Source organism: Crotalus tigris, unplaced genomic scaffold (assembly GCF_016545835.1).
Source record: "Crotalus tigris isolate CLP2741 ecotype Arizona unplaced genomic scaffold, ASM1654583v1 scf7180000023637.1517150, whole genome shotgun sequence".
NCBI classification, from domain to species: domain Eukaryota; kingdom Metazoa; phylum Chordata; class Lepidosauria; order Squamata; family Viperidae; genus Crotalus; species Crotalus tigris.
The window spans coordinates 38475-66229 of NW_024100094.1; the positions used below are offsets into that span (position 1 = coordinate 38475).

At 40.1% G+C, this 27755-nt stretch overlaps 1 protein-coding gene and 1 pseudogene across 1 annotated transcript; both read left to right on the forward strand.

Annotated features, from left to right (window-relative positions):
- Window positions 1–3194: 3194 nt before the first annotated feature.
- LOC120297585 (lysozyme C, milk isozyme-like) lies at window positions 3195–6835 on the forward strand. The gene is made up of 4 exons (XM_039320377.1): window positions 3195–3351; window positions 3547–3708; window positions 5340–5418; window positions 6537–6835. Exons 1-4 carry the CDS (start codon window positions 3216–3218, stop codon window positions 6601–6603), a joined length of 444 nt encoding a protein of 147 aa, XP_039176311.1. The 5' UTR covers window positions 3195–3215; the 3' UTR covers window positions 6604–6835.
- Window positions 6836–13655: 6820 nt separating this feature from the next.
- LOC120297599 lies at window positions 13656–27188 on the forward strand (annotated as a pseudogene).
- Window positions 27189–27755: the final 567 nt, after the last annotated feature.

Sequence of the window (27755 nt, forward strand, 5' to 3'; positions counted from 1 at the left end):
CTAGTGGGTAACTGTTAAGTCCTTGAAATGAAGATGAAGGAATAGGACACATCTCTGTAGAACAACTCTCTTTATTGTGCTTCAGCCAAAACTCCAACAACGAGCAGAGGCATGCAGGCCTCCTTTTATATGCCCAGATCCCCGGATAACATGGTTACATAATAAGGCACTTTTCATGCCTTGTGCCACTCAGTCTGGTCCCGGGCAGCTTTTGCAAAACCCGGGACCCTTGCAATGTCCCGAGCCTGCATTTGCAGGCTCAGGACACAACACCCCTCCCCCCCTAGCTTGGAACCCCCTGACATCCAAGCATGGAAGGGATTCCTTACTGTTGCCACCACTCACACTTCCTATCCTTGCTTTCTTATTACAAGACACTTAAATCATAATCAAAACAAAATACATTATTACAATATTCTTAAGGGTAGTACCACTTGTAATTGGACAGCAGTTTTACAAAGTCTGAAAGATATTGGGGGGGGCTTGGTCCTTTGCGACCTCCTCGGACTGGGAGAGTTCCCTGGGTCCAGTCATGACCCACTGTGTTAGATGAGCCAAGACATGGATGGCCACTTGTTTCAGGAGACCCTGGTATTGTTGCCTGACCTTGCAGCTCACCTGTCAGGCTTTGCTGACTCCAGCACCTGGTTGATCTGCCTCTCTGCTGATTGGCTGAGCCCTCTACACTCAACCCAACATCCCTTGGAGGGGTGGTAGTCTCCAGATCCACAATGGACCCTTCTTGGGAGCACTGTCCCTCGACCCCAAGGTCATTAGAGGGATAGTCAAGAGTGGCTACAGGCCCCTGGTATCCTGTGGACCCCAATGCAGTGCCTGTGGTGCCAGAGTCAGGAGTAGCCTCTCTGTTTGCCCCCCTTACAGAGAACAATTGCAGAATTGGACCTGCTCCCTTGCTGTGTTGCCAGTTCTTTCGCATTATGTGAGTTATGTGGATACCTCCGGTCAGTCTCCCTGTCTGGAGTGTTACTGGTTCTGGGTGTAATATATGGATGCCCCCAGGGTGACTCCCTGGCTGGAGTGCGAATGGGTGTGTGGAGTAATTCTCTGCCCCATGACTTCTTGTTCAGAAGGAATAGGACACATCTCTGTAGAACAACTCTCTTTATTGTGCTTCAGCCAAAACTCCAACAACGAGCAGAGGCATGCAGGCCTCCTTTTATATGCTCAGATCCCCAGACAACATGGTTACATAATAAGGCACTTTTCACGCCTTGCGCACGCGCGCAAAGCCGGCGCCACTCAGTCTGGTCCCGGGCAGCTTTTGCAAAGCCCGGGACCCTTGCAATGCCCCGAGCCTGCATTTGCAGGCTCAGGACACAACAGTAACTATCCTGGCTAACCTGGAGAATATTAAACAAGATTCAACCTGCAGAATCTCCCAGTCTGTAATAATTTCAACTAGAAAGAATGCACATTCCTTTTTGAGATCTCAATGGGATTTGAAGCACTGGATTCTGGTGAGAAATGAGCACCAAGCTATTCTGTAATCCAACATAAGGCGGATTCAGTTTTTAATTTCAGTAGATCTAGATACAGTATGTCTTCAGTCGCAATTTCCCGTAGCAAATGTAGCCTCATTGTGTTCCCAAAGACCTCCAAAACTGTGTCACAATAACTCAGGACCACTGGTAGCTCTTGCTGGGGATTTTGGAATCTATTTACCTGAACATAAGTTACAATGGTTAAAACAAATGGTAATAATTTAGGACCATGTAAAAGTTGGTATGGAAAAATTAAAATAATAAAAAAAAAGTTGGTGTGGAGAAGTGCAGAATACGCAAACATTCATAATAATGATTCCAATTCAGAAGTGGAGTCATGTGACTGAGACAAAGTAATGAGGGGCTCAAGGTCTTTTAAAAGAGAGTAGGGTGGGGGCTGTGTGGATCCCGGAGAATGAGGACAGATTCCTGCTTCCTGGAATCCAAAGCATGTTATTGTTTAATAGATCAATTCAGAAATATACAAATCCTGTTATATATAACTAGATAGTCAGACAGAATTGGAGATGAGTCATCCTGTGACCACACAGGGCTTTTGTAGATAAAAACCAGCACCTTGAATTCCCCAGAAATCAAGTAGCATTTAAGTGACATATCCCCATCCCTGCCTCTGCTGTCCACTTCTGGACTAGATCTGGCTTCTGAAGAGTCTTCCAGGGCAGCCTATGTAGAGTTTACTGCAGTGACCCATACCGTGAATAATTTACAGAATCTGCTTTCAGAATTCAGCAATTTCAGATCACGATGGAGAAAAAAATTATCTATATGGTCACTAAGAGCTGACAAAGACTTGATGGCACATAATCAATGTTATTCATAAGAAACAATGACAAATCTAACATGGTAATTTTTGCTCTACCAATTCACGTCCATATCTTTCACCACGACCACAAACCAAATTTGATTAAATTAAATTAACAGAATTCAAGATCATGTTTCAGAAAGTTTTTTAATGAAGCATCCTATTAAAATGTGCAAGTTGCTAAGAGGTATGAATTCATTGTGCCTTCATGTCAGATTCTCCCATATGAGCAGAAAATACAAAATTAGAGCTTCATCCCCATCTTTCTCACTCTCTCTCTTCATGTGCCCTCAAGGATGATAATTAAGGCAATAAAACCAAGGAAATAATATACAGTTCTCCAAGTAATTTTAGTATGTTACATTTCTCCACATACTTCATGAGATTAAAGAAATACACTGAAACTAGCGTTTTATTGAAACAAAGAAACAGAAACTGCAATTAAATGAAGGGGACAGGGATCTGAAAAGTCAAGAAAGCAGTAGTCACCACACAATAAAAGCCTTATTCCTTTTTCACATACATCACACATGAAAAAAAAACACACGAAAAAGGATGGGGCTTCAATCAAGCAATTACAACCACCACTTCTTCATTTTCGGAATCTCATTCCCTTGACCTAGGATCTCGGGGGGCTAAAAATGCCTTTCTTATCCATTTTTTATTGGATTTCTCTTCTTACAAAATTGAAATGACAGTTAATTTTTTTCTTCCTCTTTGTCTTCAGCACTCTGTTCTAGTTATTCTATTATTGCTTCAATTTTGGGAAATGCTATTGCTACATACTTTGTTATCAATCTCTCCTGAGTTTCCACTTTCACAAGCTGGGACTATAAAATCCAGTAGCCACACTGGAGAAGTCAGACATCCGCCTCCAAGGAGCTGCAGCAATGAAGGCACTAGTGTTCACCTTCCTCTTCCTCCTCATTGCAGCCAATGAAGCCAAAGTATTTAAAAAATGTGAACTGGCTTCATTACTGAAAAGAAATGCCATGGCTGACTATACCGGCTATCCCTTGGGCAACTGTGAGTTGAGTTTATTCTTTCTATCTCTCTATTTTAGCCTGATCCAGATTTTCAAGAGGGATGGGTCCTTGGGTCCTTCCTTGGTCGGGGGAAGAATGATTGAAGATAGTTAAATTTTCTGTGTAAGAAACTAGGACAGCTTTTCATTTACAACACAAGTCTTTTATACTCCTTTCCCTGTTTGCTTTCTTCCAGGGATCTGTATGGCTTATCATGAGAGTAGATACGACACCCAAGCTATCGGGCCACCAAACAGAGATGGCAGTCGCGACTATGGGATCTTCCAGATAAACAGCCACCATTGGTGTGACAATAACGAGGGCCCTACAGCTAATGGCTGCAACAAGACTTGCAATGGTAAGACACTAGTGTAGCGGATAAATTATCTCTGATGAAGGAATACAAGAATTGTTATGAGAATTATTAAAATAAAGTTGAAAATAATGACAACTCAGTCTAGGAAAGAAAGAAACCTCCAAAAGTGAAAATAACTCTTGATTCTGTTTGGTATAAGAGGTAGGAGGGAGAAGTCTTGACAAGCTTTCAAAATTCTGTTATTGTTGGTGTTATGAAGTAGTATTCCTGTAATCCTTATAGTGTTTCATTCCTGATATGACCTAATACCAAGGGCTGAAACCTATTATACTAGAAAAACAAGGAAATGTCCCAAATAAGTCAGATGAAACTTTTGAAGGCCCGTTTCAGTCCTTCTTCTCTTTTATTGCTCTTTGTACTTGTTCAGTTTCATCCGGTGCTTCATGAAGTTTGGCGCTGAATCACCCTGTCTCTCAAATTAATGTTGAGTTCTTGCTTGGTTTATCTATCATAGTATCTAGCCACCATATTTTCTGTGGGCCTCTTCTCCTTCCTCAATCTGCTTTTCCACTTTGTACTCCATTTCCCAAATTGTCACAAATCCTCTAACTTCCTTCACACAGATGTATCTCACTTTGTGCCTCCACACCACCCACCACACCGTTAGTCAAAGTCTTGCCATAGATAAAAGTTAAAGGCAGCAATTTCAGTACACAAACTAGCAAGGAACTTGACCCAGTGCTCTCTGCCCTTTTTCAGAGAAATCTGGTTCTGGGGCTCAGGTGAGACAATTCTTCTCTCACTCCTTTCCAAGAATGCAATAAGCCAGTCAGGAAGTCTGCATATTCAGCTCCAGGGGGAAAACAGATTCCTAGTGCTCTACACGTTTCAGACTTGTTACTCTACACCAGTGGTTCTTAACCTTTTTGAACGAATCGCCCCCTTGAGCCAATGAGGAAGTTGTCATCGCCCCCCTCCCCCAACATAACCTCTCAATCACAACATGGGAAATAATTCTTCAATTTATGTAAACACTATTTTTGTTTTCTTTAAAATTTTTCATCAGGACATATCGATGCAAATAATTTAGTTCCAGTCTTTTCCCCATATCTCCCATATTCTGGCTAATGGCGTGCCACTGTATGGGTAGAGGCTGCTGCACAACACACATGAAGATAAGCAATGTGTATTTAGTATGTACGGTGTTCTGTACTGAAGCTAGCTGGAGGAACATTTGAAAACACAATTCAATCCACTAATAGCGAGCGATCTGATGTTTTTATATGACAAATATACAGCCATTCACTGTATGAAAAAGTCTCAAAAGTGTCCCCAAAACTTCTCACTCCATCGCCCCCATATCGCCCCCTTTTTGTTCCCTCGCCCCCCTGAAAAATGAAATCGCCCCCTGGGGGGCAATATCGCCCAGGTTAAGAACCACTGCTCTACACAGTTAGAGGATGAGAAAAGGCATTTCATGGTCTACACCAGCTGTATAAAAAGTAGATTTCGTTGTTAAAGAAGTGAACGCATTACATAATAACCAATGAGGTCCTACGTCTAAAAGGCCACTTGGGTAAGAATCTGCTTTAAATAGTAATATTATGTAAGTCTTTGGAAATCTTTTTGGAACATCTGGGTTGGGACATACTTTAATTTGCCTTTCCCGACAGAATTCCTAAAGGATGACATCACAGATGATATTGCTTGTGCTAAGAGAATTGTCCAAGATCCCCAAGGGATGGATGCCTGGTGAGTCAATTTCTCATTAACATATTCCACTTGTAACACTGGGTAGCAATAGAACGGTCACGAAAGTTAATTATCTTTGTTTAAATTATTGCATGACTTTTAGCCTGGATGGTAAAATACAATTTCTGAATATGGCAAGTTGTATTTTTCTTGCTACACTTGCATTCTGATTGAATTAAAAAAAAAAGTCTTATTGTCTCTTAAACTCAGGTTTAAACATAGCCAGGCACACTACTTACTAGAGGGGTTTGTTGATGCCTATTTTATATGGATAATTTCTTCCTTTCCATTATACACTTTTGTGCTTCTCACTTGTTTTAAAATATTTTATCACAGGTTCAGCTTTGGGATTTTGTACTGAGTTGGGGCAAGTTGCAGAAGAATTTGGCAGACAGCCTTTTAAACACCAGGACACTGATCTAGGAACAAGGTCTATGGGATCAGAGACCTGGTAGATAAAGAACGCAGTGAGAGAAACAGGGAGAGATCCTTTGTGAAGCTGCCAGTCATAGGTTGAAAAGGACAAGGGGCCGCAGCAGCAGATCATGAGATGGAAAATTGATGTACTGGGCATCTAGAACCAAACAATAGTGGTATTATGTGGGCAAAAATTACAATAATTTTAAAAGTGAATTTGTTGTATGCCCTTCTGGGGTAGGATTTTGTGAACCCACTGGTGCTCACCAAAGACTTTAGACTTGTACTCCCTTTAGTTCGGTTAGCATAGACCCTACCTAGGATACATGGAATCCAAAGTATCCCTTGGGCATTACTGGCATATAGGCCTTATTGTAACAAATAGAAAGTTAGGACTATTTTAGCTAAAACACACAAAAATATTAGATTTTTTTCCTGGTGGAAAGGAATTCATTGACAAAGCAGTGAAGGAACTTTATCTGTCAGCATACAGGAAAGATGAAAGAAAGATAGTTGTCACTAGCTCACCTGGAAATTCTTGTCTCCTGCTTGAGCAGGGGGTTGGACTAGAAGACCTCCAAGGTCCCTTCCAATTCTGTTATTCTCATATTTGGTTATTCCTGAAGTAGATTTACATAATTAAACAAACAACTATGCATGTGGCTTGGAATGACATGCAATATTCTTATTCTTACTTTTAGGACTGCCTGGGTGAAACATTGCAAAGGAAAAAATCTGTCACAATGGACTAGTAACTGCCAGCTGTGAGACTGATGATGCTGCATTTCTCTTCCTCCTCCTGTGATGAGAATGATACTTCTTATATAAGCAACATTTCACAATTCAATTCGATGCCTGCATCCCACAAATTGGGAAGAACAAGTTTCTTTGCTTACAAATGATGATTTTAAAAATGTTTCTGGATAGGAAAGTTTTGAAAACTCTTTTAAACACTTCAAATATTGCTTGAAAATGTTCAATAAAATGAATTGTGCATTTTGCCATTTTCATTTATTTCATTTCACCCTTCATTACTCCCAAATAATTGAACTGGCTATTAATCTTTCCTATGGCAGGGGAGAACTATGCAACCAAATATGTCATTGGTTCAAAATCTGGCCTCACATAACAGAGATCCTGATGCATCCCTTTATACAATATTAGTAAACTATCTTGAAATTCTTACATGAAAATTCTAAATTGGCATTCAAGGGGAGACAATATCTAGGATGTACCTCCAGTTATATTAAGGTTTGGGTTTTGCTATACTGTATAACTTGTGTCTGAATTTAGAATTTGGTGGCCATCTTACTACGATCCATTGACCTGGCAAATGTCAGAGTATCCAAACAAGAAAGCAACATTAGCAGATTAAATAATACAGGCCAAATTATTGTGATTTATGGGGTTCCAAAGTCCTCATCTTACCTTCTTTCAAAGTATAGATATATTATAGTCTATTCAGTGCATCATTAGTTTCAGGATGTAGTTAACATCAGAGTAAGACTGATCTAAAGTCATCTAACAGGCTTGGTGCCTAAGGTGGGACTAGAACTCATAGTTTCCTGGTTTCTCCTCTGGTGCCTTAACCGTTATTCCAAACCAGTTGTTCCACTTACATTCTAATAAAATAGAAGGGCTACTTGATTTAGCGACAACCCCTACACATTCAGTCTCCTAAAACACTCCACCACCACCCCACCTTCTGGGGAAATGTAATTTGTTTCCCTTTTTTGTATATAATTTTTATTAAAAGTATTAAACAAGAAGATTAAAAATTGATACAAACTAATATAAAGTAAGGAAGAAGAAAGAAAAAGAAGAAAGCAAAGGGGATAAAAACTGCAAGAAAAGAAAAAAGTTGAGGAAAAACAGAAAATGAAGAAAAAAAATACTCCTGATATTTTTCACTGCAGTTATAAAAGTAATAGGTTTTTGCTTTCTAAAATTATACGATCCTCCTCTTTTTTCCCCATAATCTATCCTATCTAATCATCCAAACCATAAATCAATTTCCTTTTTTATTTTTAGGCAAAAATTCCATAAGAGGCTTTCAGTCATCAATAAATATAGATAATATTATCGATGGGGCTCCCTCTGTGCAGGGTGGCTGACGGGATAGAGAAGGTTCTCATGCCCAGGGGCCCGTCATCTTGGTTTTTAATTTAATTTTTTAATTTTTTATTTCTATACTCATTGATTTTGCACTTTTTAACTTTTATTATATTGTAAGCTGCTCAGAGACGCTGCATTAGTCAGATGGGAGGCATAGAAATCCACTAAATAATAATAAATAATGTCTTTCCCCAGCTGGCTGGGGAATTCTGGGAGCTGAGGTCCACCCATCTTCAAGCTGCTAAGGTTGAGAAACATTGATATGATGAAATACATCTTCCATGGCTTTTTTTCTAACTGTTTATCCATTCATCCTAAAAGGGAAGGTTCTGGCTTCAGTAAACTATTGATCTATAAAACCATCTGCATCAAAGTATGCCTTTCAAGCCAAGTATTTTCAGTTTATTTATTTATTTATTTATTTATTTATTTATTTATGAGACTTATATACCGCTTTAAGTGCAAGCACTCTCTAAGCGGTGTACACCAGTAAGCAATGTATATATATATATATATATACATTGCCCCCAACAATCTGGGTCCTCATTTTACCTACCTCAGAAGGATGGAAGGCTGAGTCAACCTTGAGCCGGTGAGATTCGAACCGCTGACCTGCTGAACACAATCAGCTAAAGTGGCCTGCAGTACTGCACTCTAACTGCTGCGCCACCTCGGCTTTTTTTACCTGATAAAATGTTCCTTTGTGTTGTTCACATTTCCAGTGTGCATTTGAAGAGTCTTTTATTACATTGTAAGCTGCTCAGAGATGCTGTATTGGTCAGATGGGAGGCATAGAAATCCACTAAATAATAATAAATAGTGTTTTTCCCTAGCTGGCTGGAGAATTCTTGAGAAATACTAATATACTGAAATACATCTTCTATGGGTTTTTTTCTAACTATTTTCTAACTATTTTTAGTTTTTTTTTACATGACCACCAAGCATGAAAAAATGTTCCTTTATGTTGTTCACATTTCCAATATGCATTTAAAGAGTCTATATACATTCTAGATAATTTTTCTGGCCTCATGTACCAATGAGACATCATTTTATAAAAATTCTCTTTGAGATCATAACATAATGTTATTTCAACCCTATTGACCATGTATGATATTTTCCCACTAACCATCAGTATATTATAACCAAAATTCTTAGCCCACTTTATCATGCATTTAAACCTGTTCTTCTTCGGCCTCAAATTTCAACAAATGTTTGTACTTCTTTATAGTTACAGTTCATGTTCATCATCAAAAAACAATTATATTTCAAATTCTGGCTCTCTTTGCTTTATATCAGACATGTCAAACACAAGGCACGGGGGATGGATGCGGCCCGCGACGTGGTTTCATGTGGCCCCCACTGCCTTGGCCCTGGCCCAGGCCACCCGGAAGCCAATGTACAATTTTGTGGTGGCCATTTATGCTGAAACACCATTCAGTCTTAGCTCCGCAAGGCCATCTGGAAACAGCGATGAACCAGCCTCTGCCATGTTGGCCCCGTCCCCTGGGTGCGTGCTGGGGAGGTTTCAGCCTTTGTGAGGAATGGAGAAATGCACCATTGCCTGGAAGTGGCCAGCAAATGGCCCTTGCCTACTTCACATATCCGGCTTGATGGGCTCCGGGGGAGGGGTTTCAGCAGGGAGTGGGGCACTGTTCTCACAGCGACGAGAGGCTGAGCCAGGTGGTGCAAATCCCAAAAGAAGCGCGATGCTGCTCAGCCCCCAGCCTGCCCAATTTCAGCAGGCAGCAAGGTGCAAAACTGGCGAGCTTCACACTGCCCGGCTCAGCCTCTCGACGGTGTGAGGACAGTGCCCCGCTGTCTGCTGAAACCAGGCAGGCTGGGGGCTGGGTGGCGTTGCGCTTCTTTTCGGATTTGCGCTGCCTGGTTCAGCCTCTCGGCACTGTGAGGAGAGCACCTTGCTGCCTGCCAAAACCAGGCAGGTGGTGGCTGAATGGCATTGCGCAGGTAACATTGACTCTCACATTGCTCATGGCATCCCCTCCCCCAAAGCCCAACAAGCCATATATGTGAAGTAGCTGAGGGCCATGTGCTGGCCACTTCCAGGTGATGGCGTATTTCTTCATTCCTCATGAAGGGTGACACCTCCCCAGCTGTGTTTCTTACCTGTTTTTCTCCTTCCCTCATCTCAAATATTTTCCCACCACTCTGTTGGAAGGAAGGAATGAAGGAAGGAAGGAAGGAAGGAAGGAAGGAAGGAAGGAAGGAAGGAAGGAAGGAAGGAAGGAAGGAAGGAGAGGGGGAATCTGAGGGAAATCCTGCCTTACTCCTGCCCTGCTGCCCTTTCACCATCCCCTTGCCCCCTCCTCCTGGCCTATGCTGAGGGTCTCCCATCCTATTGCTAAGGAAGATTTGGATACAAAGCCAGGTCTTCCCCCATGGAGAGGAAGTGGGCCTCCCTCTGACTTTGCCCTCATACCCATCATGAGCAACCTGGCTAAGGAGAGCAAGCATAGCAGCAGCAGCCTTGAGGAGGAGGTAAGTGCAGCTGGGCACCCCCTTGGGATAGTGGGGCTGGGCTTGGTGCCACGGGTGCTTGAGGGCTGGGCTGGGTGTTTGACCTCTGCTGCCCAGGGCTCTGGGCAGCCCGTGCCACCATCCAGCCCCCCCCTTGCATGGTCTGAGAGGAACAGTGAGGCTCTTCCAGTGGACCATGCCTTGGCGCTTACCCTGGTCCCAGCCCCTTCTGCCAGAGACTCTCAGATCTGTCCCACTCCTGCCCAGGCCCCCAAAGGCACCCTTGACGCGAATGATGTAGAGCTGGCCATGCTCACCCAGTAGGCCACATCCACTCCAGCCACATCCATCCAGTAGGCTGCTCCCATCCTGGCCACACCTATCCGGTCCCCCAAGGACAACCGCAATGCTGATGCAGCCCTCAATGAAATTGAGTTTGATACTCCTGCTTTATACTATGTCCTTTTATCCATTTTAAATCTTAAATCCATTTTGACTATAAATGGGAAAATCATTGGCAATTATATCCTTCTGCTATTTATTGCACTCTTGATCTGATTTTAAATTCCCCTGGATGGTTTCCTGTCTCATGCAAAGAAGATTGCTAGATTTCACTTGAAACAGGCAGATTAACTCCATGGACAAGTCATACAAAATTATTTTTATTCCAGGCATCCTCAAAACATTAACTCACAGTTATTGTAGAAGTTCTTCTAGAATGCAGATTGTCATCTGGACCCATCGCTTAGGTAAAAGGATAATAGATTTCCCCATTCTACAGAGTTCCCAGCCTCATAGCTAGGATTCATGGAGAGATAATAAACTGGCACGTACACAGGATGTCCCATAATAAAAACACAAGTCCCTCCCAATGGCCAATTAGAACACAGATATAACCAGGTAACAACTAAAACTACATTTCCCAGAAGGCCACCCTTCAGGGGTCAGCACCTTAAAATTGCTACTTGCTCTTCACACAGTTCTTAATTCCTAAGCTAGCCATAGACTCTGACCAGATGGCTACATACTGGACCAGCACAGATGGCTTACCAATAAGTTTGATATGTCAACTATTTATCTTTGTCTGCCATTTCTCTTCCATAATATGCTTTTTGAGCTGAGAGGCCTCAAGGTAATTGTGGCCACAACCTGGGCTTATATTTATTCCATATCTTTAATATGGCATGTTGAAGGGAATCATTTCAAGGGAAGGAGAAGTCTCAAAAAAATTCTCAATGTTGGGGGGAAAAAACCTGACCAAAGACAAGATGCAACAACTGAAAAAGCCCAATTGAATTTCTTCAGAGTAACTTCCTTTACAAATTAAGAGAAGCATGGAAAATCCCCAGTGTAATACTATTGCCTGCTCATATTTCCAAAATCTGAAGAATATCTGGAACAAACAGAAGCATAGGATAGAACTCCTAGAATAAAAAGGAGGTGAAGTGGGAAAAGGGGGAACTAATTTTAAGTTCTTTACTGCAAACTGAGCTGAAATCAGATATGGATTTGCTGGGTTGTTTCTATTCTATTTCTCTGAACACAGCTTACAATGGTTAAAATGAATGGCAACAATTTAAAACAATTTAAAACCACATAGACTAGAGGTTGTCATGGGCAGGTGCGAGGTACACAAACATTCATAACAATGATTCCAATTCAGAAGTGAGGACATGTCACTAAGGCCCAGTAATGAGGAAGCAGAAAGGGGTTCAAAATCTTTTAAAAGAGAGAAGGGTGGAAGCTATATGGATCTCGAAGAATGAGGACAGATTCCTGCTTTCTGGGATCCAAAAGATATTATTGTTAAATAGATTGGATATGAAATATGCCAAATCTGTTAGATCTTACTAGGTAGATAGACAAAATTTGAGATGAGGTAGTCCTGCAGGCATCCTGTGATTATATAGGGCTTTTGTAGATTAAAAACCAGCACCTTGAATTCCCTCCAAAATCAAGTGGCAGTTAACTGATATATCCTCATCCTTGCCTCTGCTGCCCACTTCTAGACTAGTTTTAGCTTCTGAGCAGCCCTCCTGGGCAGCCTATGCAGAATTCACTTCTATGATCCATACCATGAATAATTTACAGAATTCAGCTGCAGAATTCAGCAATTTGAGATCATGATGAAGAAAAATCTATCAATGTGGTCACTAAATGCTGACAAAGGCTTGATGGCACATAGTCAATCAATCAATCAATATTATTCATAGGAAATGATGATTATTCTAACAGGATAATTTTGGCTCTCCCAATTCACTTCCATATCTCTCACCATAACCACAAACCAAACTCGATTCAATTCAATTCAATTAAATATTAAATTACATTAATGGAATTTAAGATTGTGTTTCAGAAAGCTTTGAATAAAGAATCCTGCTAAGAGTTGCAAATTCCTAGAACGCATGAATTCATTGTGCATCCATGTCAGATTCTCCTGTATGTGTCAGGTGCAAGAAATCAGGAATCAAGGTGGTTCAAATGAGTGCACGTTTATTCCATGCTACCTCTATGCAAGAAGCTGAACTACTAACAGTCAGGGCAAATTGGTGGGAGATAAGAGTCAACTGAATTCAATGAGGGGTGGACGTAGCTCTTGTGTCCACAAAGAGACTATAAACTGAAGATATGATTGACCCCTCCCTTGGCCTCAGCCTGGTCATCTCCTGCAATATGATCCAAAAATACAAAATTAGATTGGCCTCTTTCCCAACTTTCCCTCTCTCCTTCTATGTGTGTTTTTCAGATGGGTAATGTGGCAATAAAATCAAGAAATAAAATACAGTTCCTGGGTTAATTCAATATATTACATTTCTTCACAAACTTAATCAGTCAAAAGAAATATATACTGAGATGAGAATTGCACTGAAACAAACAAACAGAAAATTCAAATAAACTTTAGGTCCTCCAGAAAGGAATATCTTTGGGAAGGGGGGTCTGAAATGTCCAAAAAGTCAAGAAGACAGCAATCACCACACAATGAAAACTTTTTTCCTTTTTCACACACATCACATAAAAATGCCACGGTTGCAACCACCACTTGTTCATTTTTGGCACCTCTCTTGCAAATTTGCCTTTTGCACTCAACACTCTCCTTGTCAGGCCACAATTATCTCAGGTTGGGGCTAATGTTTCAATCATTGCAGTGGTGCCAATTTTTCAAGCTGTGACTATAAAATCCAGTAGCCATCCGGGAGAAGTCAGACATCATCCTCCGGGAAACCGCAGCAATGAAGGCATTAGTTCTCACCCTCCTCTTCATCCTCGTTGCAGCCAATGAAGCCAAAGTATACTCCAAATGTGAACTGGCCACCTCTGAAACAAAGTGACATGGATGGATATTGTGGCTTCAGCTTGGATGACTGTGAGTTTGCTTTCTTTTTCTCCACCTCAGCAAGTTCCAAATTTGCAAGGGGGGGGGTCCAATATGGGGCATATCGTTTCAAGAATGAGTTCATCCAGCCCATCCAATGAATAAAAACTCTTTCAATTTTCTTAGAATGGTAAAATATGCTTTTGTCCCATCCCAAATGACTGGAGAAGCCTCACACTTCACCCTGCACTAACACTCTTATTTTTATGAGAACGAACAATATCCAGTTCCTTCCCTTTTTGGCACAACAGCAAAACTGGAGTGTGTTTAGACCACTCTCTACTTAACAATCAGTGTCTTAGCCAATATTTTATTTGTTCTCCTCAGAATAATATCTCCTGCTAGGGATCTTACCTTTGGATGCTAAGGTAAGATTTTTCAGATTCCCTCAAATCATTTCAGTTGAGGATATGGTTGAAGGAGCCATCACAGAAGATTTTCCACAGGTGTGGCAATACAAAATATTCACAATGGAAATGTACCTCCTCTCTTGAAAGCCTGGATAAGGAAGAGAGGAGAGGCGGCTTTGTGTGCCATTAACAACCCTAGGGATATCTTGGAGACAACACTCAGACTTATTCCAAATTCTCCTGAAGGTTTCCAGATTGATTGGACTTCTTGGGGAAAGAATGGGAAGATAGTTAAATATTCTGTTTTAAAGGTTCTGTGTGAGAAACCAGGACAGCTTTTTCATTTACAGAACAGGCCTTTTGTAGCCCTTTCCCCATTTGCTTTCTTCCAGGGGTCTGTATGGCTTTTTATGAGAGCAGCTTTAACACCCGAAAAGTGGGGCGGTCAAACAGGAATGGCAGTCGCGACTATGGGATTTTCCAGATTAACAGCTGCTATTGGTGCAACAGTTATCAGGGCCATATAGCTAATGGCTGCAATAAGCCTTGCAGTGGTAAGTAATATAGTGCAGAGGAGATATAACCTTGATGAAGGAATGCAAGGATTGTTAGGAGAACTATTAAGAGACAGTTGATGAGAAAAGGATGACAACTCAGTCCTGGGAAAGAAGGAGGCATCTGAAAGAGATTGAAAATGGCCCCACCTTGATCTTGTTTGTGTATGAAGTGGGAGAGAAAAGCTTCTGTTCAATTCTGTTCTTATTATTGTGTTCTGTGACAATGAAGTAGTATAGATTCCCATAATCCTTGTAGTCTTTGTTTCCTGACTTGATCTACTACCAAGGCCTGAAACTTGTTTCACTTTGTTGTTGTTGTTAATTGCGAAGTCGTGTCCGACCCATCGCGACCCCATGGACAATGTTCCTCCAGGTCTTCCTGTCCTCTACCATCTTCTGGAGTCCATTTAGGTTCACACCTACTGCTTCAGTGACTCCATCCAGCCATCTCATTCTCTGTCGTCCCCTTCTTCTATTGCCCTCAATCTTTCCCAGCATTAGGCCCTTCTCCAGTGAGTCCTTCCTTCTCATTAGGTGGCCAAAGTATTTGAGTTTCAACTTCAGGATCTGGCCTTCTAAAGAGCAGTCGGGGTTGATCTCTTCTAGGACTGACCGGTTTGAACGCCTTGCAGTCCAAGGGACTCGCAGGAGTCTTCTCCAGCACCATAGTTCAAAGGCCTCAATTCTTTGGCGCTCAGCCTTTCTTATGGTCCAACTTTCACAGCCATACATTGCAACTGGGAAAACCATGGCCTGGACTATACGCACTTTTGTTGGCAGGGTGATGTCTCTGCTTTTTAGTATGCTGTCTAGATTTGCCATAGCTTTCCTCCCCAGGAGCAAGCGTCTTTTAATTTCTTGGCTGCAGTCCCCATCTGAGGTGATCTTGGAGCCCAGAAAAATAAAATCTGTCACTACCTCCATTTCTTCCCCATCTATTTGCCAGGAATTGAGAGGGCCGGATGCCATGATTTTGGTTTTCTTAATGTTGAGTTTCAAGCCAACTTTTGCACTCTCCTTCTTCACCCGCATCAAGAGGCTCTTTAGTTCCTCTTCACTTTCTGCCATTAGAGTGGTATCATCTGCATATCTTAGGTTGTTGATATTTCTCCCGGCAATCTTAATTCCAACTTTTGATTCATCTAGCCCTGCCTTTCTCATGATGTGCTCTGCATATAAGTTAAATAGGCAGGGCGACAGTATACAGCCTTGCCGGACTCCTTTTCCAATTTTGAACCAATCAGTGGTTCCGTGTTCCAGTTCTCACTGTTGCTTCTTGACCCGCATATAGGTTTCTCAAGAGACAAATGAGATGGTCTGGTACTCCCATCTCTTTAAGAACTTGCCACAATTTGTTGTGATCCACACAATCAAAGGCTTTAGCATAGTCAATGAAGCAGAAGTAGATGTTTTTCTGGAACTCCCTAGCTTTCTCCATGATCCAGCGTATGTTGGCAATTTGATCTCTAGTTCCTCTGCCTCTTCGAAATCCTGCCTGTACTTCTGGTAGTTCTCGATCCACATACTGCTGGAGTCTAGCTTGTAGGATTTTAAGCATAACTTTACTAGCATGTGAAATGAGTGCAATGGTGCGATAGTTTGAACATTCTTTGGCATTGCCTTTCTTTGGAATTGGAATGTAAACTGACCTTTTCCAATCCTGTGGCCACTGCTGAGTTTTCCAAATTTGCTGGCAAATTGAGTGTAGCACTTTTACTGCATCGTCTTTTAAGATTTTGAATAGCTCAGCTGGAATACTGTCACCTCCACTAGCTTTGTTGTTGCTCAGATTTTCTAAGGCCCATTTCACTTCACATTCTAGGATGGCTGGTTTGAGGTCAGTGACCATCTCATTGTGGTTATCTGGGACGTTAAGCTCATTCTTGTATAGTTCTTCTGTGTAGTTTTGCCATCTCTTCTTAATCTCTTCTGCCTCTGTTAGGTCCCTGCCATTTTGGTCCTTTATCATGCCCATCTTTGCATGAAACGTTCCCTTCATATCTCCAATTTTCTTGAAGAGATCTCTGGTCCTCCCTATTCTGTTGTTTTCTTCTATTTCTTTGCACTGTTCATTTAAGAAGGCATTCTTATCTCTTCTAGCTATTCTCTGGAATTCTGCATTCAATTGGGTGTATCTTTCTCTTTCTCCTTTGCCTTTCGCTTCCCTTCTTTCCTCAGCTATTTGCAAAGCTTCCTCAGACAGCCATTTTGCTTTCTTGCATTTCTTTTTCTTTGGAATGGTTTTAGTTGCTACCTCTTGTACAATGTTGCGAACTTCCATCCATAGTTCTTCAGGCACTCTGTCTATCAGATCTAATTCCTTAAATCTATTTGTCACCTCTACTGTATATTCATTAGGAATATGATTTAGTTCATACCTGAGTGGCCTAGTGCTTTTCCCTACTTTTTTTAATTTAAACCTAAATTTTGCAATGAGAAGCTCATGATCTGAGCCACAGTCAGCTCCTGGTCTTGTTTTTACTGACTGTATAGAGCTTCTCCATCTTTGGCTGCAGAGCACATAGTCAATCTGATTTCTATGTTGACATGTCCATTTCTATGTTGACCGTCTGGTGATGTCCATGTGTAGAGCCGTCTCTTGGGTTGTTGGAAAAGAGTGTTTGTTATGACCATCGTATTCTCTTGACAAAATTCTATCAGCCTGTGCCCTGCTTCATTTTGTACTCCAAGGCCAAACTTGCCTGTTATTCTGGTTATCTTTTGGCTTCCTACCTTAGTATTCCAATCCCCCATGATGATAAGGATATCACTTTTTGGTGTTAATTCTATAAGGTGCTGTAGGGCTTCATAGAACCGGTCAATTTCATCCTCTTCAGCACCAGTGGTTGGGGCATAGATTTGGATTATTGTAATATTGAATGGTTTGCCTTGGATTCGAATTGAGATCATTCTGTCATTTTGGGGATTGTATCCCAGTATTGCTTTTCCTATTCTTTTATTGACTATGAAGGCTACTCCATTTCTTCTGAGGGATTCTTGCCCACAGTAGTATACCTGATGGTCATCTGAGTTAAATTCACCCATTCCTGTTCATTTTAGTTCGCTGATTCCTAAGATGTCGATGTTCAGTCTTGTCATCTCTTTTTTGACTACATCTAGCTTGCCTTGATTCATGGATCTTACATTCCAGGTTCCTATGGAGAAAAAATCTTTACAGCATCGGACTTTCCTTTCACCACCAGATATATCCACAGCTGAGCGTCCTTTCGGCTTTGGCCCAGTCGCTTCATTCTTTCTGGCGCTACTAGTACTAGCCCTCTGCTCTTCCCCAGTAGCATATTGGACACCTTCCGACCTGAGGGGCTCATCTTCCAGCGTCATATCTTTTTGCCTTTTAGTACTGTCCATGGGGTTTTCATGGCAAAGATACTGGAGTGGTTTGCCATTTCCTTCTCCAGTGGATCACATTTTGTCAGAACTCTCTGCTATGACCTGTCCATCTTGGGTGGCCCTGCACGGCATAGCTTATAGCTTCACTGAGTTACACAAGCCCCTTCGCCATGACAAGGCAGTAATCCATAAAGGGGCACTAGAAAAGCAAAAAAGTGAAATGTCTCAAATAACTTCTATGAAAATTTTGTACAGAAATTCTAGTCCTTCTTCTCCTTTATTGGTCTCTGTAATTGTCCAATTGTATCCATCACTTCATGAAGATTCACATTTAATCACCCTGTCTCTCAAAATTGTTTTTTTATTGAAAAGTTTTATAAAAATTACAGTATACACCCCCAAACCCACCCACCCTAAACCCCCCTCTCCCTCCCCCACTTCCCAGAGCTGAGTACAGGGTTACAAATATAATAATCAAACTCTAACTAACATTAACCAACTATATAAATAACCAAGTCCATAATGCGCTTTAACTCCCCTTTAACATAGGTATAAACAAATTAAAAATAAACATAATAATATAAACAAGTCAATATTATTAAACAATACAATATCCAAATTGTTAACAATACTAATACTAAAAATAATAATAAAACGAATAAAAATTCTACTATAATAAACTATTAATAATAATAATACTCTAAAATTTACTCATAAACTAGATGGAACTTTTAGTCCCATATTTATTCTGAATATAATCTATCCATCTTCTCCAGACCGAAATGTATCTTTCTTGTGAATGATCCTTCAAGTAAGCAGAAATTTGCGCCATTTCTGCTAAATTTGACACTTTAAGCATCCATTCTTCTATAGTAGGCAAACAGTCCTTCTTTCAATATTGCCCTACCAATAACCTTGCAGCTGTTATCAAATTCAACATCGTTAATTTCTTTAACATCACCATCTACAATAACACCCAATAAAAATAATTGTGGAGTAAACTTTATCTTTCTCCTAAAAATCTTTTGAATGTTCCACCAAATCTTAATCCAAAAAACTTTTATATTTCTACAAGTCCACCAGATATGAAAATAATAGCATCCAAGCTACCACATCTCCAACATTTGGGCTTTAAATTAGGATACATACAAGACAACTTTTTAGGATCCAAATGCCATCTATAAAACATTTTGTAAAAATTTTCTCTTAAATTTTGGGCCTGGGTAAATTTTACATTTCTAATCCAAATTACCTCCCATATATCCAATGGAATCGGTTCTTGAATATTTTGGGCCCATTTTACCATACAATCTTTAACTAAATCCATTTCTGAATCCAATTCTATTAAAGCATTATAAATTCTCTTTATATGCATTCGATTTTGATCTTTAATCTGTATTACCAAATTCTCATCCATTAAAGTGATACCAACCTTTTGATCTAACTTCCATCTAGCCAACAACTGATTATACTGAAACCAAGACTGTACAATATTTTCTTGCTTTAACTCAACTAAGGATTTTAATTGCCAATCATTCCCTACCAATCTAAGTAGTTCCTTATAAGAAATCCTATCCAAATTCACACCCATAGATACCCCCTCTATCACATGTCCAGGAATCCCCCAGATTGGTATTTTATAATTTAACTTATAATAATACTTCTTCCAGACACACAATAAAGCACTTCTTAAAATATGAGATTTAAAAGCTTGGTCAACTTTTTTGTTATAAATTAAGTATGCATGCCACCCATATAATAAATCCCATCCCTCAAGATGAAGTATACTTTTATTTGTTAAATTAAGCCAATCACTAACCAATGTTAAAACCGCCGCATCATAGTATAATTTCAAGTTAGGCGCCTTAAGTCCTCCTCTTTCCCATGCGTCTTGTAAGATCTTAAATTTAATTCTTGGTTTTTTCCCCGCCTAAATGAATTTATTAATGCCCTTCTGCCATTCATCCAAATTGGCATCTTTTTTCAAAATAGGTATCATTTGAAACAAGAAAAGAAACTTTGGTAGAACATTCATTTTAACAGCTGCAATTTTCCCCAACAAAGATAATTGTAATTTTTTCCAATTGTTTAAGTCCTTTTGTTTTTAACCATAATATCTCATAATTATTTTTATACAATTTTACATTAGAGGCTGTAATATATACTCCCAGATATTTAACCTTTTTCACTATTTCAAAACCTGTCAACTTAACTAACATTTTCTTTTTCTTCATAATCATATTTTTAGATAATATTTTAGACTTATTATTATTTACCTTAAAATCAGCATACTGATTTAACATACTGAGTTATAATTTCCATCAAATCTATAACCGATTGAATCGATTGAGATAGTGTCACAACCAAGTCATCTGCAAAGGCTCTCAACCTATAATCAGTCTTTTTTATTTTTATTCCCTTTATTATAGTTGATTCACGAAATTTAATCAGTAAAATCTCCATTGTTAAAACCAAACAACAATGGCGACAGTGGACATCCCTGTTTTGTACCCTTTTCAATTTTAAATGCCTCTGTTAATCCCCCATTAATTATGATTTGTGCCGATTGTTGTTGGTATATAGCCCTAAGAGATTATAAAAATTTATCCCCAAAATTCATTTTATCAACAACTTTCAATAAAAATTGCCAATTCAACTGATCAAAAGCTTTTTCAGCATCCAAAAATATCAATGCCGCAGGGACTTGATTGTTCTTATCCAAATACTCAATTAAATTAACAATTTGTCTTACATTATATTTCATATATCTTCCAGTTATAAATCCAGATTGATCACTATGAATCATTTGCTTCAAAACTTGCATTAATCTATTTGCCAATATTTTCGAGAAAATCTTATAATCTGTATTCAAAAGCGATATAGGTCTATAATTCTTAGGCTGGGTAAGATCTTGGTCCTCCTTTGGAATCAACGATATAAAAGCCCTTCTCCAAGATGGAGGCACTTCTCCTCCAATCTGGATACTATTAAAAAGTTCCTTTAACGGTTCTATCATCTCTTCAGATAATATTTGATAATAAATTGCTGTTAATCCATCTGTACCAGGAGCCTGATGTCAACGCTGCAAATATTGTATATTCTTGCTTTTGACAATATGTAGAATTGTCTGGTAAATATGGGGTTAATAAAGAGCAGAAGGGGCGTTGGGGGTAAAGCCCGGGAAAGAAAGAGGAAGAAAACATTTGACCTTCACACTAATTGGATAGTGTGAGATATGACAGCTAATTTAGGGAGGGAACACGCTGATAATTTAACTGCTCAGAGGAAGAGAACTTAGATCCTAGCATCCCTCTGTTGTGCCTGTGCCGACATTTTGTAACATTAAAAGACTTTTAGGAAAATATATGCCTGGAAGTTCTTTGGAATGTTTCATTAGCCCAGGGGTAGGCAACCCAAAACACTCAAAGAGCCACTTGGACCCCTTTCCCATCTAAAACAAAACACTGGGAGCCGCAAAACCCTTTTGATGTCTAAAATGAAGATAACACTGCATATATCCTGGTAAAAAAGGATATATGCAGTGTTATCTTCATTTTAGATGTCAAAAGGGTCTCTGTCTCTCTCTCCCTCTCTCTCTCTCTCTCTCCCTCCTTCCCTTTCTCTCTCTCCTCTCCCTCTCTCTTTCTCTCTTTCCTCTCTCTCTTTTTCTCTCTTTCTTCTCCCCCTCTTTCTCTTTCTCTCACTCTCCCTCTTTCCTCTCCCTCTCTTTCTTTCTCTCTCTTTCTCTTTCTCTCTTTGCTCTCTCTCTTTCTCTCCCTCTCTCTTTCCCTCTCTCTCTCTCTTTCTCTCTCTCCCCCCTCTCCCTCTCTCCGATCTTCTGCTCACCTGGCAAGCTGGCTTCAAGCTGTTCTGCAACAGACTGGCTCTCTCTTCCCCTTCCTGCTTCCTGCAGAGATGCAGCAAAGGGAGGAGCCCTGCCCAATAAGCTTCTCAGCTCATCGAACAGGGCGAGGCCACTTTCTTTTACTTACACACACAGAGAGAGGGGGGGAGGAGAAGGGAAGCAGGGAAGCGCACGTGTGTCTCTCTGTCTCTGTCTGCAAATGGCAGAAGAAGCTGGGAGCCACAGGAAAAGGCTCAAAGAGCCGCATGCGCCTCTGGAGCTGCAGGTTGCTGACCTGTGCATTAGCCGGAACCACATCAGCTTACCCACTTTTACCTGTTTAATTGCCCAAATAATTTCCTCAGAAGAAATTAAACAATTCATCTCATTTCATTGTTCATTTGAAAGTCTAGGAAAATGTGCTGCCTGTATCTAAAGCTTGTATCTTTTCACTAGCGTATAATTTTGTATAAAAATCTAAAAAACTCTTTCTAATCAACTTTTGTTGATATACCTCTTTACCTTTATATTCTATTTTCTCTATAATACGTGATTTCTGTTTCTTCCGTAATTGATAAGCCAACCACCTACCAGGCTTGTTTTCATTACAAAACGTGTTATGTTTCATAATACACAAATTAGTTGCAATCTGATCATCCATTAACATATTAAATTGCTCTTTCAACATATTTATAGAAACCTTTAATCTATTATCCAATGGATTCAAAATAAAAGCCTTCTTCTTTGATTTAATCTCTTCTTCCAACTCTTTACTTTTTTGCATCTGCTTACACCTATGTCCATTATTCATATGAATCAAAACCCCTCTCGTATAAGCTTTACTGGCATCCCAAACCATTGCCATCAAAGTACCTTTATGCATATTCAAAACAAAAAATTCCTTCAAATGTTCTCTACATTTCTGCGAAAGCACCTCATATCTAAATAAATTTTCATTCAGTCTCCAAGATCTTCTATTCCCATCTTCAGCAAATAACTCCAACCATACAGGACTATGATCCGACAATGTTCTAGGAAAAATCTTAGCATTCTTGACCTGGAGAAAAGATCAGTAGTAATTTAAAAAAATCAGTTCTGGAAAACGATTGATGCCTATCCAAAAAAAAAGTAAAATCTCTGTCCTCCATATTCCATTCTCGCCAAATGTCTCTAAGTTCCAAATCATCTTCAAGTCAAAAAAAGCTTTAGGTGATTTAGAATGATTGGAAGTTTTAAAAGATCCCTTCTTGTCTTTACTTGAATCCAAAACACCATTCCAATCACCCATCATAATAACAGATTTATAATCCAATTGAGTTAGCTTATGATGTAACAACCTGTAGAACTGTTTTTGTTGTTGATTAGGGGCATATAATCCAATAATAAGAAATTTCTTGCCTTGTAGCACTAAATCAATAATAACGTATCTTCCTTGTATATCAGATTCAATTAATCTAGCCAATAAATCTTTTCTTACATAAATAACTACTCCCCCCTTTTTATCTGGGGCAGAAGCTATAAAATGTGATCCCAACTGAGAACTAATCAAATACTTTTGATCTTTCACAGCAATATGAGTCTCCTGCAAGCAAACAATGTCATTCTTATGTTGTTTCAAGTAGTGAAATACTTTCTTTCTTTTCTGTGGAGAATTCAGCCATTAACATTCCATGTCAGAAACTTTGCCATCCTTAGTGGCCTGAAGCCTCTGGAACACTACTTGAAGATCAGCCGTTGATCTCTTTGGTCGTGTCCCTCCCACAGGCTCTGTAGTAATCGGACCTTGTATTGTTGATCCAGAATTAGCCTTCTGCTTCTGCTCCTTTTCTTTACATCTATGCGCAGCACGAGTCATCCTTTGTTCCTTTGAATCATCCTTTACCTCCAAACTCTGTTCAATAGGTTCAGCCTGCGTTAAAACTCCTACAATCAATGACATTCCGCCTTCAACTAGCTGTTTATCTTCCAGCCTTTCTTCTGTTCTCTTAGGTCAGCGGTTCTCAACCTGTGGGTTGTGACCCCATTTGGGGTCAAATTACCATTTCACGGGGGTCGCCAAACAACGCAGTCTGCCATTTTTTTCCCCTTTTCCTTAGCTGTGCTACTCCCTTTTATTCTATTGGCTTTTGAAAGCCAATAGAATAGGCTCTCTTGAATAGAGTCTAATTCTATTGGCTTTCAAAAGCCAATAGGAATTGTCCAGGCTGTCTCTGCCCTGCTGAGCCCGCCAAAAGTCCCATTCTGCAAACAGTGCTGCAAGTTGTTTGCAGTGAAGGTGAGCTGTCTAGAGGTTTCCACCCCTCCCTGCTGAGCAGCTATTAAAAATGTAAGTAAAAGAGGACCAAGGGTGGGAGGTGGGAGGCCGGTGGGCGCAGGGAGGGTTGCTGGCGTGTGTGGGGCCCGGCGGGTGCCTTACCTCCCTTGGGCTGGACAGCTGGTGGCCCAGCCGGTGGTCGCCCTGCACCATCACTGCCCCTTGTCAGCTACGCCTCGGTCAGTGCAGGGGGCGGCACCATGCATGCGCGGTGTTCCCGGGCATGCATGGTCCTCGACTTACAACCGGTTGGGGGTCGCTGCATTAAAAAGGTTGAGAACCACTGTCTTAGGTCGTGGAGATGGTGGTGAACCTGCTTTCAGGACATAAGTATAAAAATCTTTTGCCTTTGAAATTGTATTAAGTCTATATCGTGTCCCTGCATAATTCACCACTATTCCAACAGATATCTCCCATCTAAACTGAACCTGTCGATTTTTAAGCTCCTCAGACAAAAAAGCAAAATCTTTTCTTTTTCTAAGAATTTTTGGAGGTATTTCTTTTAAGATTATAATATTTTGATCTGCAATTTGAAATCTCTGCTTATAAAAAGCCTGAATAATTTCATTTCGAAGTGATCTCCTAGAAAAATAAATGACCACATCTCTAAGTAAATTTTTCTGCCTCGCAATCCATGAATTGACCCTAAATATTTTATCCATCTCTCTTGATAATTCCTCAGGTTCACATCCCAGGATGGGAGCTATAGCTCTTGCCACCTCCTCTTTCAGATCTTCTCGTGAGTTCTCTTTTAATCCTCTTATTCGCAATGCAAATTCCATATCTCTATATTGTGAGATGGTGACTTCATCCTCTGTTATATCAATCTTATTTTCAACTTTGACAACTCTATTTTTTAATTTTTCAATATTTTCCACAACTTCATCCACCCGATCATCCAAGCATTCAGTATGAGTGGCTAGCCCTTGAAATGCAAGCAATATGTCTTCCCTCATTTCACTATTCTTATTCTCAAGCAGCTCTGCCATCTCTTCCTTGATTTTACTGTCGAAGAGATCAGCCACCTCCTCCTTTATCTCTTGTGTCGCTATTTTCAAAGCATCTTGAATATCTTTAAGCATAAGTGCCGGTGGTGGGGGAGAAGGTAGAGGGGATTTAGGTTTAGTTTCCAGTGCAGGCTGTGTTACAGGAGAAGAAATTGAACTTTTAGGGGCAGCAGAAATTCCCAAATGCTTTGAAGCCATTTTCCTGTCTGTATAAGTCCACTTCTTATAAAATCAACAATTACAAAATTAGAAAGTAAAAAGCAAGATCCCAGAAAAAAGAAGGAAAAAGAAAAAAAAATATTCTGTAAAAATTCTTGTTTTTTAAATAAATAACCAAAGTCTAATACATTGTTTAAACTTTGTTTCCAAATGTAGCTCTTTCTTAACACTGTCCTTTCAAACAAAGAAACAACATTCCGGCACCATTTTTTCCTTTAAGTCGAATTGATTGATTGATTGATTGATGAGACTTATATACCGCTTTAAGTGCAAGCACTCTCTAAGCGGTGTACACCAGTAAGCAATGTATATATATTTTACATTGCCCCCAACAATCTGGGTCCTCATTTTACCTACCCCGGAAGGATGGAAGGCTGAGTCAACCTTGAGCCGGTGAGATTTGAACTGCTGACCTGCTGAACACAGTCAGCTAAAGTGGCCTGCAGTACTGCACTCTAACTGCTGCGCCACCTCGGCTGAAATATGGAGAAGATTATTTCTCCTGAGTTAAAGTTTCAAACATTCACAATTTTAACTTCTCCTGGTCACCTCCATCTGCTTTTAAATTACTCACAAGTCCCTTTGAAATGCAGATGTGGGTGCCGCGTCTTGCTTTGTTCCTGAAGCCTGGAGCAAAGGCATCCTGGAGTGTGGAAAAAAGCCTCTGGCTTTGAGGGAACTCACCTTCCGACCTCCAAATAATTAAGGAGGTCTAGGGGAGCTCTGCCTCTACCTGAGGTAAACTCTTCCCCCTCTTCTCCCGAGGAAGAGATTTCCAAGCCGCAGGACAGCTGATTTTCACTGTCTCCGCGCGCTTTTACACATTCACAGGGCTGGCAGCCCAAAGAAAGCTGCCATCAATGCAGCATCCCCACCGGAAGCCTCTCAAAATTGTTTTGAGTTCCTACTTCAGTCATTGTGATATCTAGCCACCATATTTTCCATTGGCCTGTTTTCCTTTCTCAATCTGCCCCCCATTAGTATCTGTTAGAGAATTTTAATTTCTCTGTTGGTAAAAATAAATCAAAAGTTCTCACAATTGACTGCATTTAGCTGATTCAAATAACCTCTTTATATTCATATCAAAATATTTACAATACTATACATTCTTCTTTACAGCAACATAGCACAATGAAGACTTCTTACAGAGAGATACAGAGACAGACCTGAGACTGAATAAAAAATCCAGCTCCTAACTCAATACCTTTTTTGCACAGACTCAGTAGCACTTTTCTCACATTGGCTGACTGTGTTACCACATGACTCTTCCTGCTCATGAATATTCCAACAGTATCCCATTTCTCAGCTTCTCACAACTTGTCTACCCGTCCTCACAAAGACATATCTGATTTTTGTGCCTCCGCACCACCCACCCCAGTGTGGTCTGAGTTATAATGAGCACCAGACCCATAATTGGTGAGGTCCCAGTGTCCCACATGCCTCAACATTCTCACAATCTTTTTTACTTGTTTTTTTTTTTTTGCTTTATATAATAATTTTATGCAAATGTTTGAAATAACTTTGAAATATCTGGGATAGGACATATTTTAATTTGCTTCTCCTGGCAGCTTTCACAAATAATGACATCACAGATGATATTGCTTGTGCTAAGAGAGTTGTCCATGATCGTAATAGGATGAGTGCCTGGTGAGTCAATCTCTCATTAACATCTTTTTATTTCAAGGATGTCAAGCCCGTCACATCACGTGATGTGTTGCGATGTATCACGACTTTTTCCCATTGCCAGACGTGGGGTGGGCGCAGTTTCAGCATGATGCATCTGGCCCGCTTGCCAGGAGCTTGACACCCCTGTTCTACTTGTAACATTCAGTAACAACTGAACTTGTAATCATGAAAATTAATTGTCGTTCTTTAGACTATTGTACAACTTTAACATTGGTGAAGAAATATATTTCCAGAATATGACACATTGTATTTTAATTTTATACTTCCATTCAGATTGTTTTAAAATATTAGTTTAACAGTATTTTGAATTTGAGTTTAATAATCTTTTAAATCACAGCTTGAAAAAACTTAAAGGTAGATTAAAATTATATAGACATACAGCTTAGCGAGGTGAATGTTGAGGCCTATTATAGCTGGGATAATTTCTTTCCAGTAATTTGACATCCATTATCCAGTTTTGTGCTTGTTGGCTATTTATAGATCTTTTTAAGCAAAGGTTCACTATCAGGATTTAGCACCTAGTTTGGACAGGCAGGAAAAGAATTTAGCAAATCGCCTTTTAAACACCAGGATTCTATCCCACGAATGAGCTCCAAGGGAGCAGAGGACTGGATCTGTAAAGAAGCTAG

Excerpts from the sequence above, each read along its gene's own strand:
- LOC120297585 (XM_039320377.1), top strand. The coding sequence starts at position 3,216 with ATGAAGGCACTAGTGTTCACCTTCCTCTTCCTCCTCATTGCAGCCAAT. Across the intron at positions 3,709-5,339 it reads CTGCAACAAGACTTGCAATG|AATTCCTAAAGGATGACATC; the intron begins GTAAGACACTAG and ends CTTTCCCGACAG. Across the intron at positions 5,419-6,536 it reads CCCCAAGGGATGGATGCCTG|GACTGCCTGGGTGAAACATT; the intron begins GTGAGTCAATTT and ends TCTTACTTTTAG.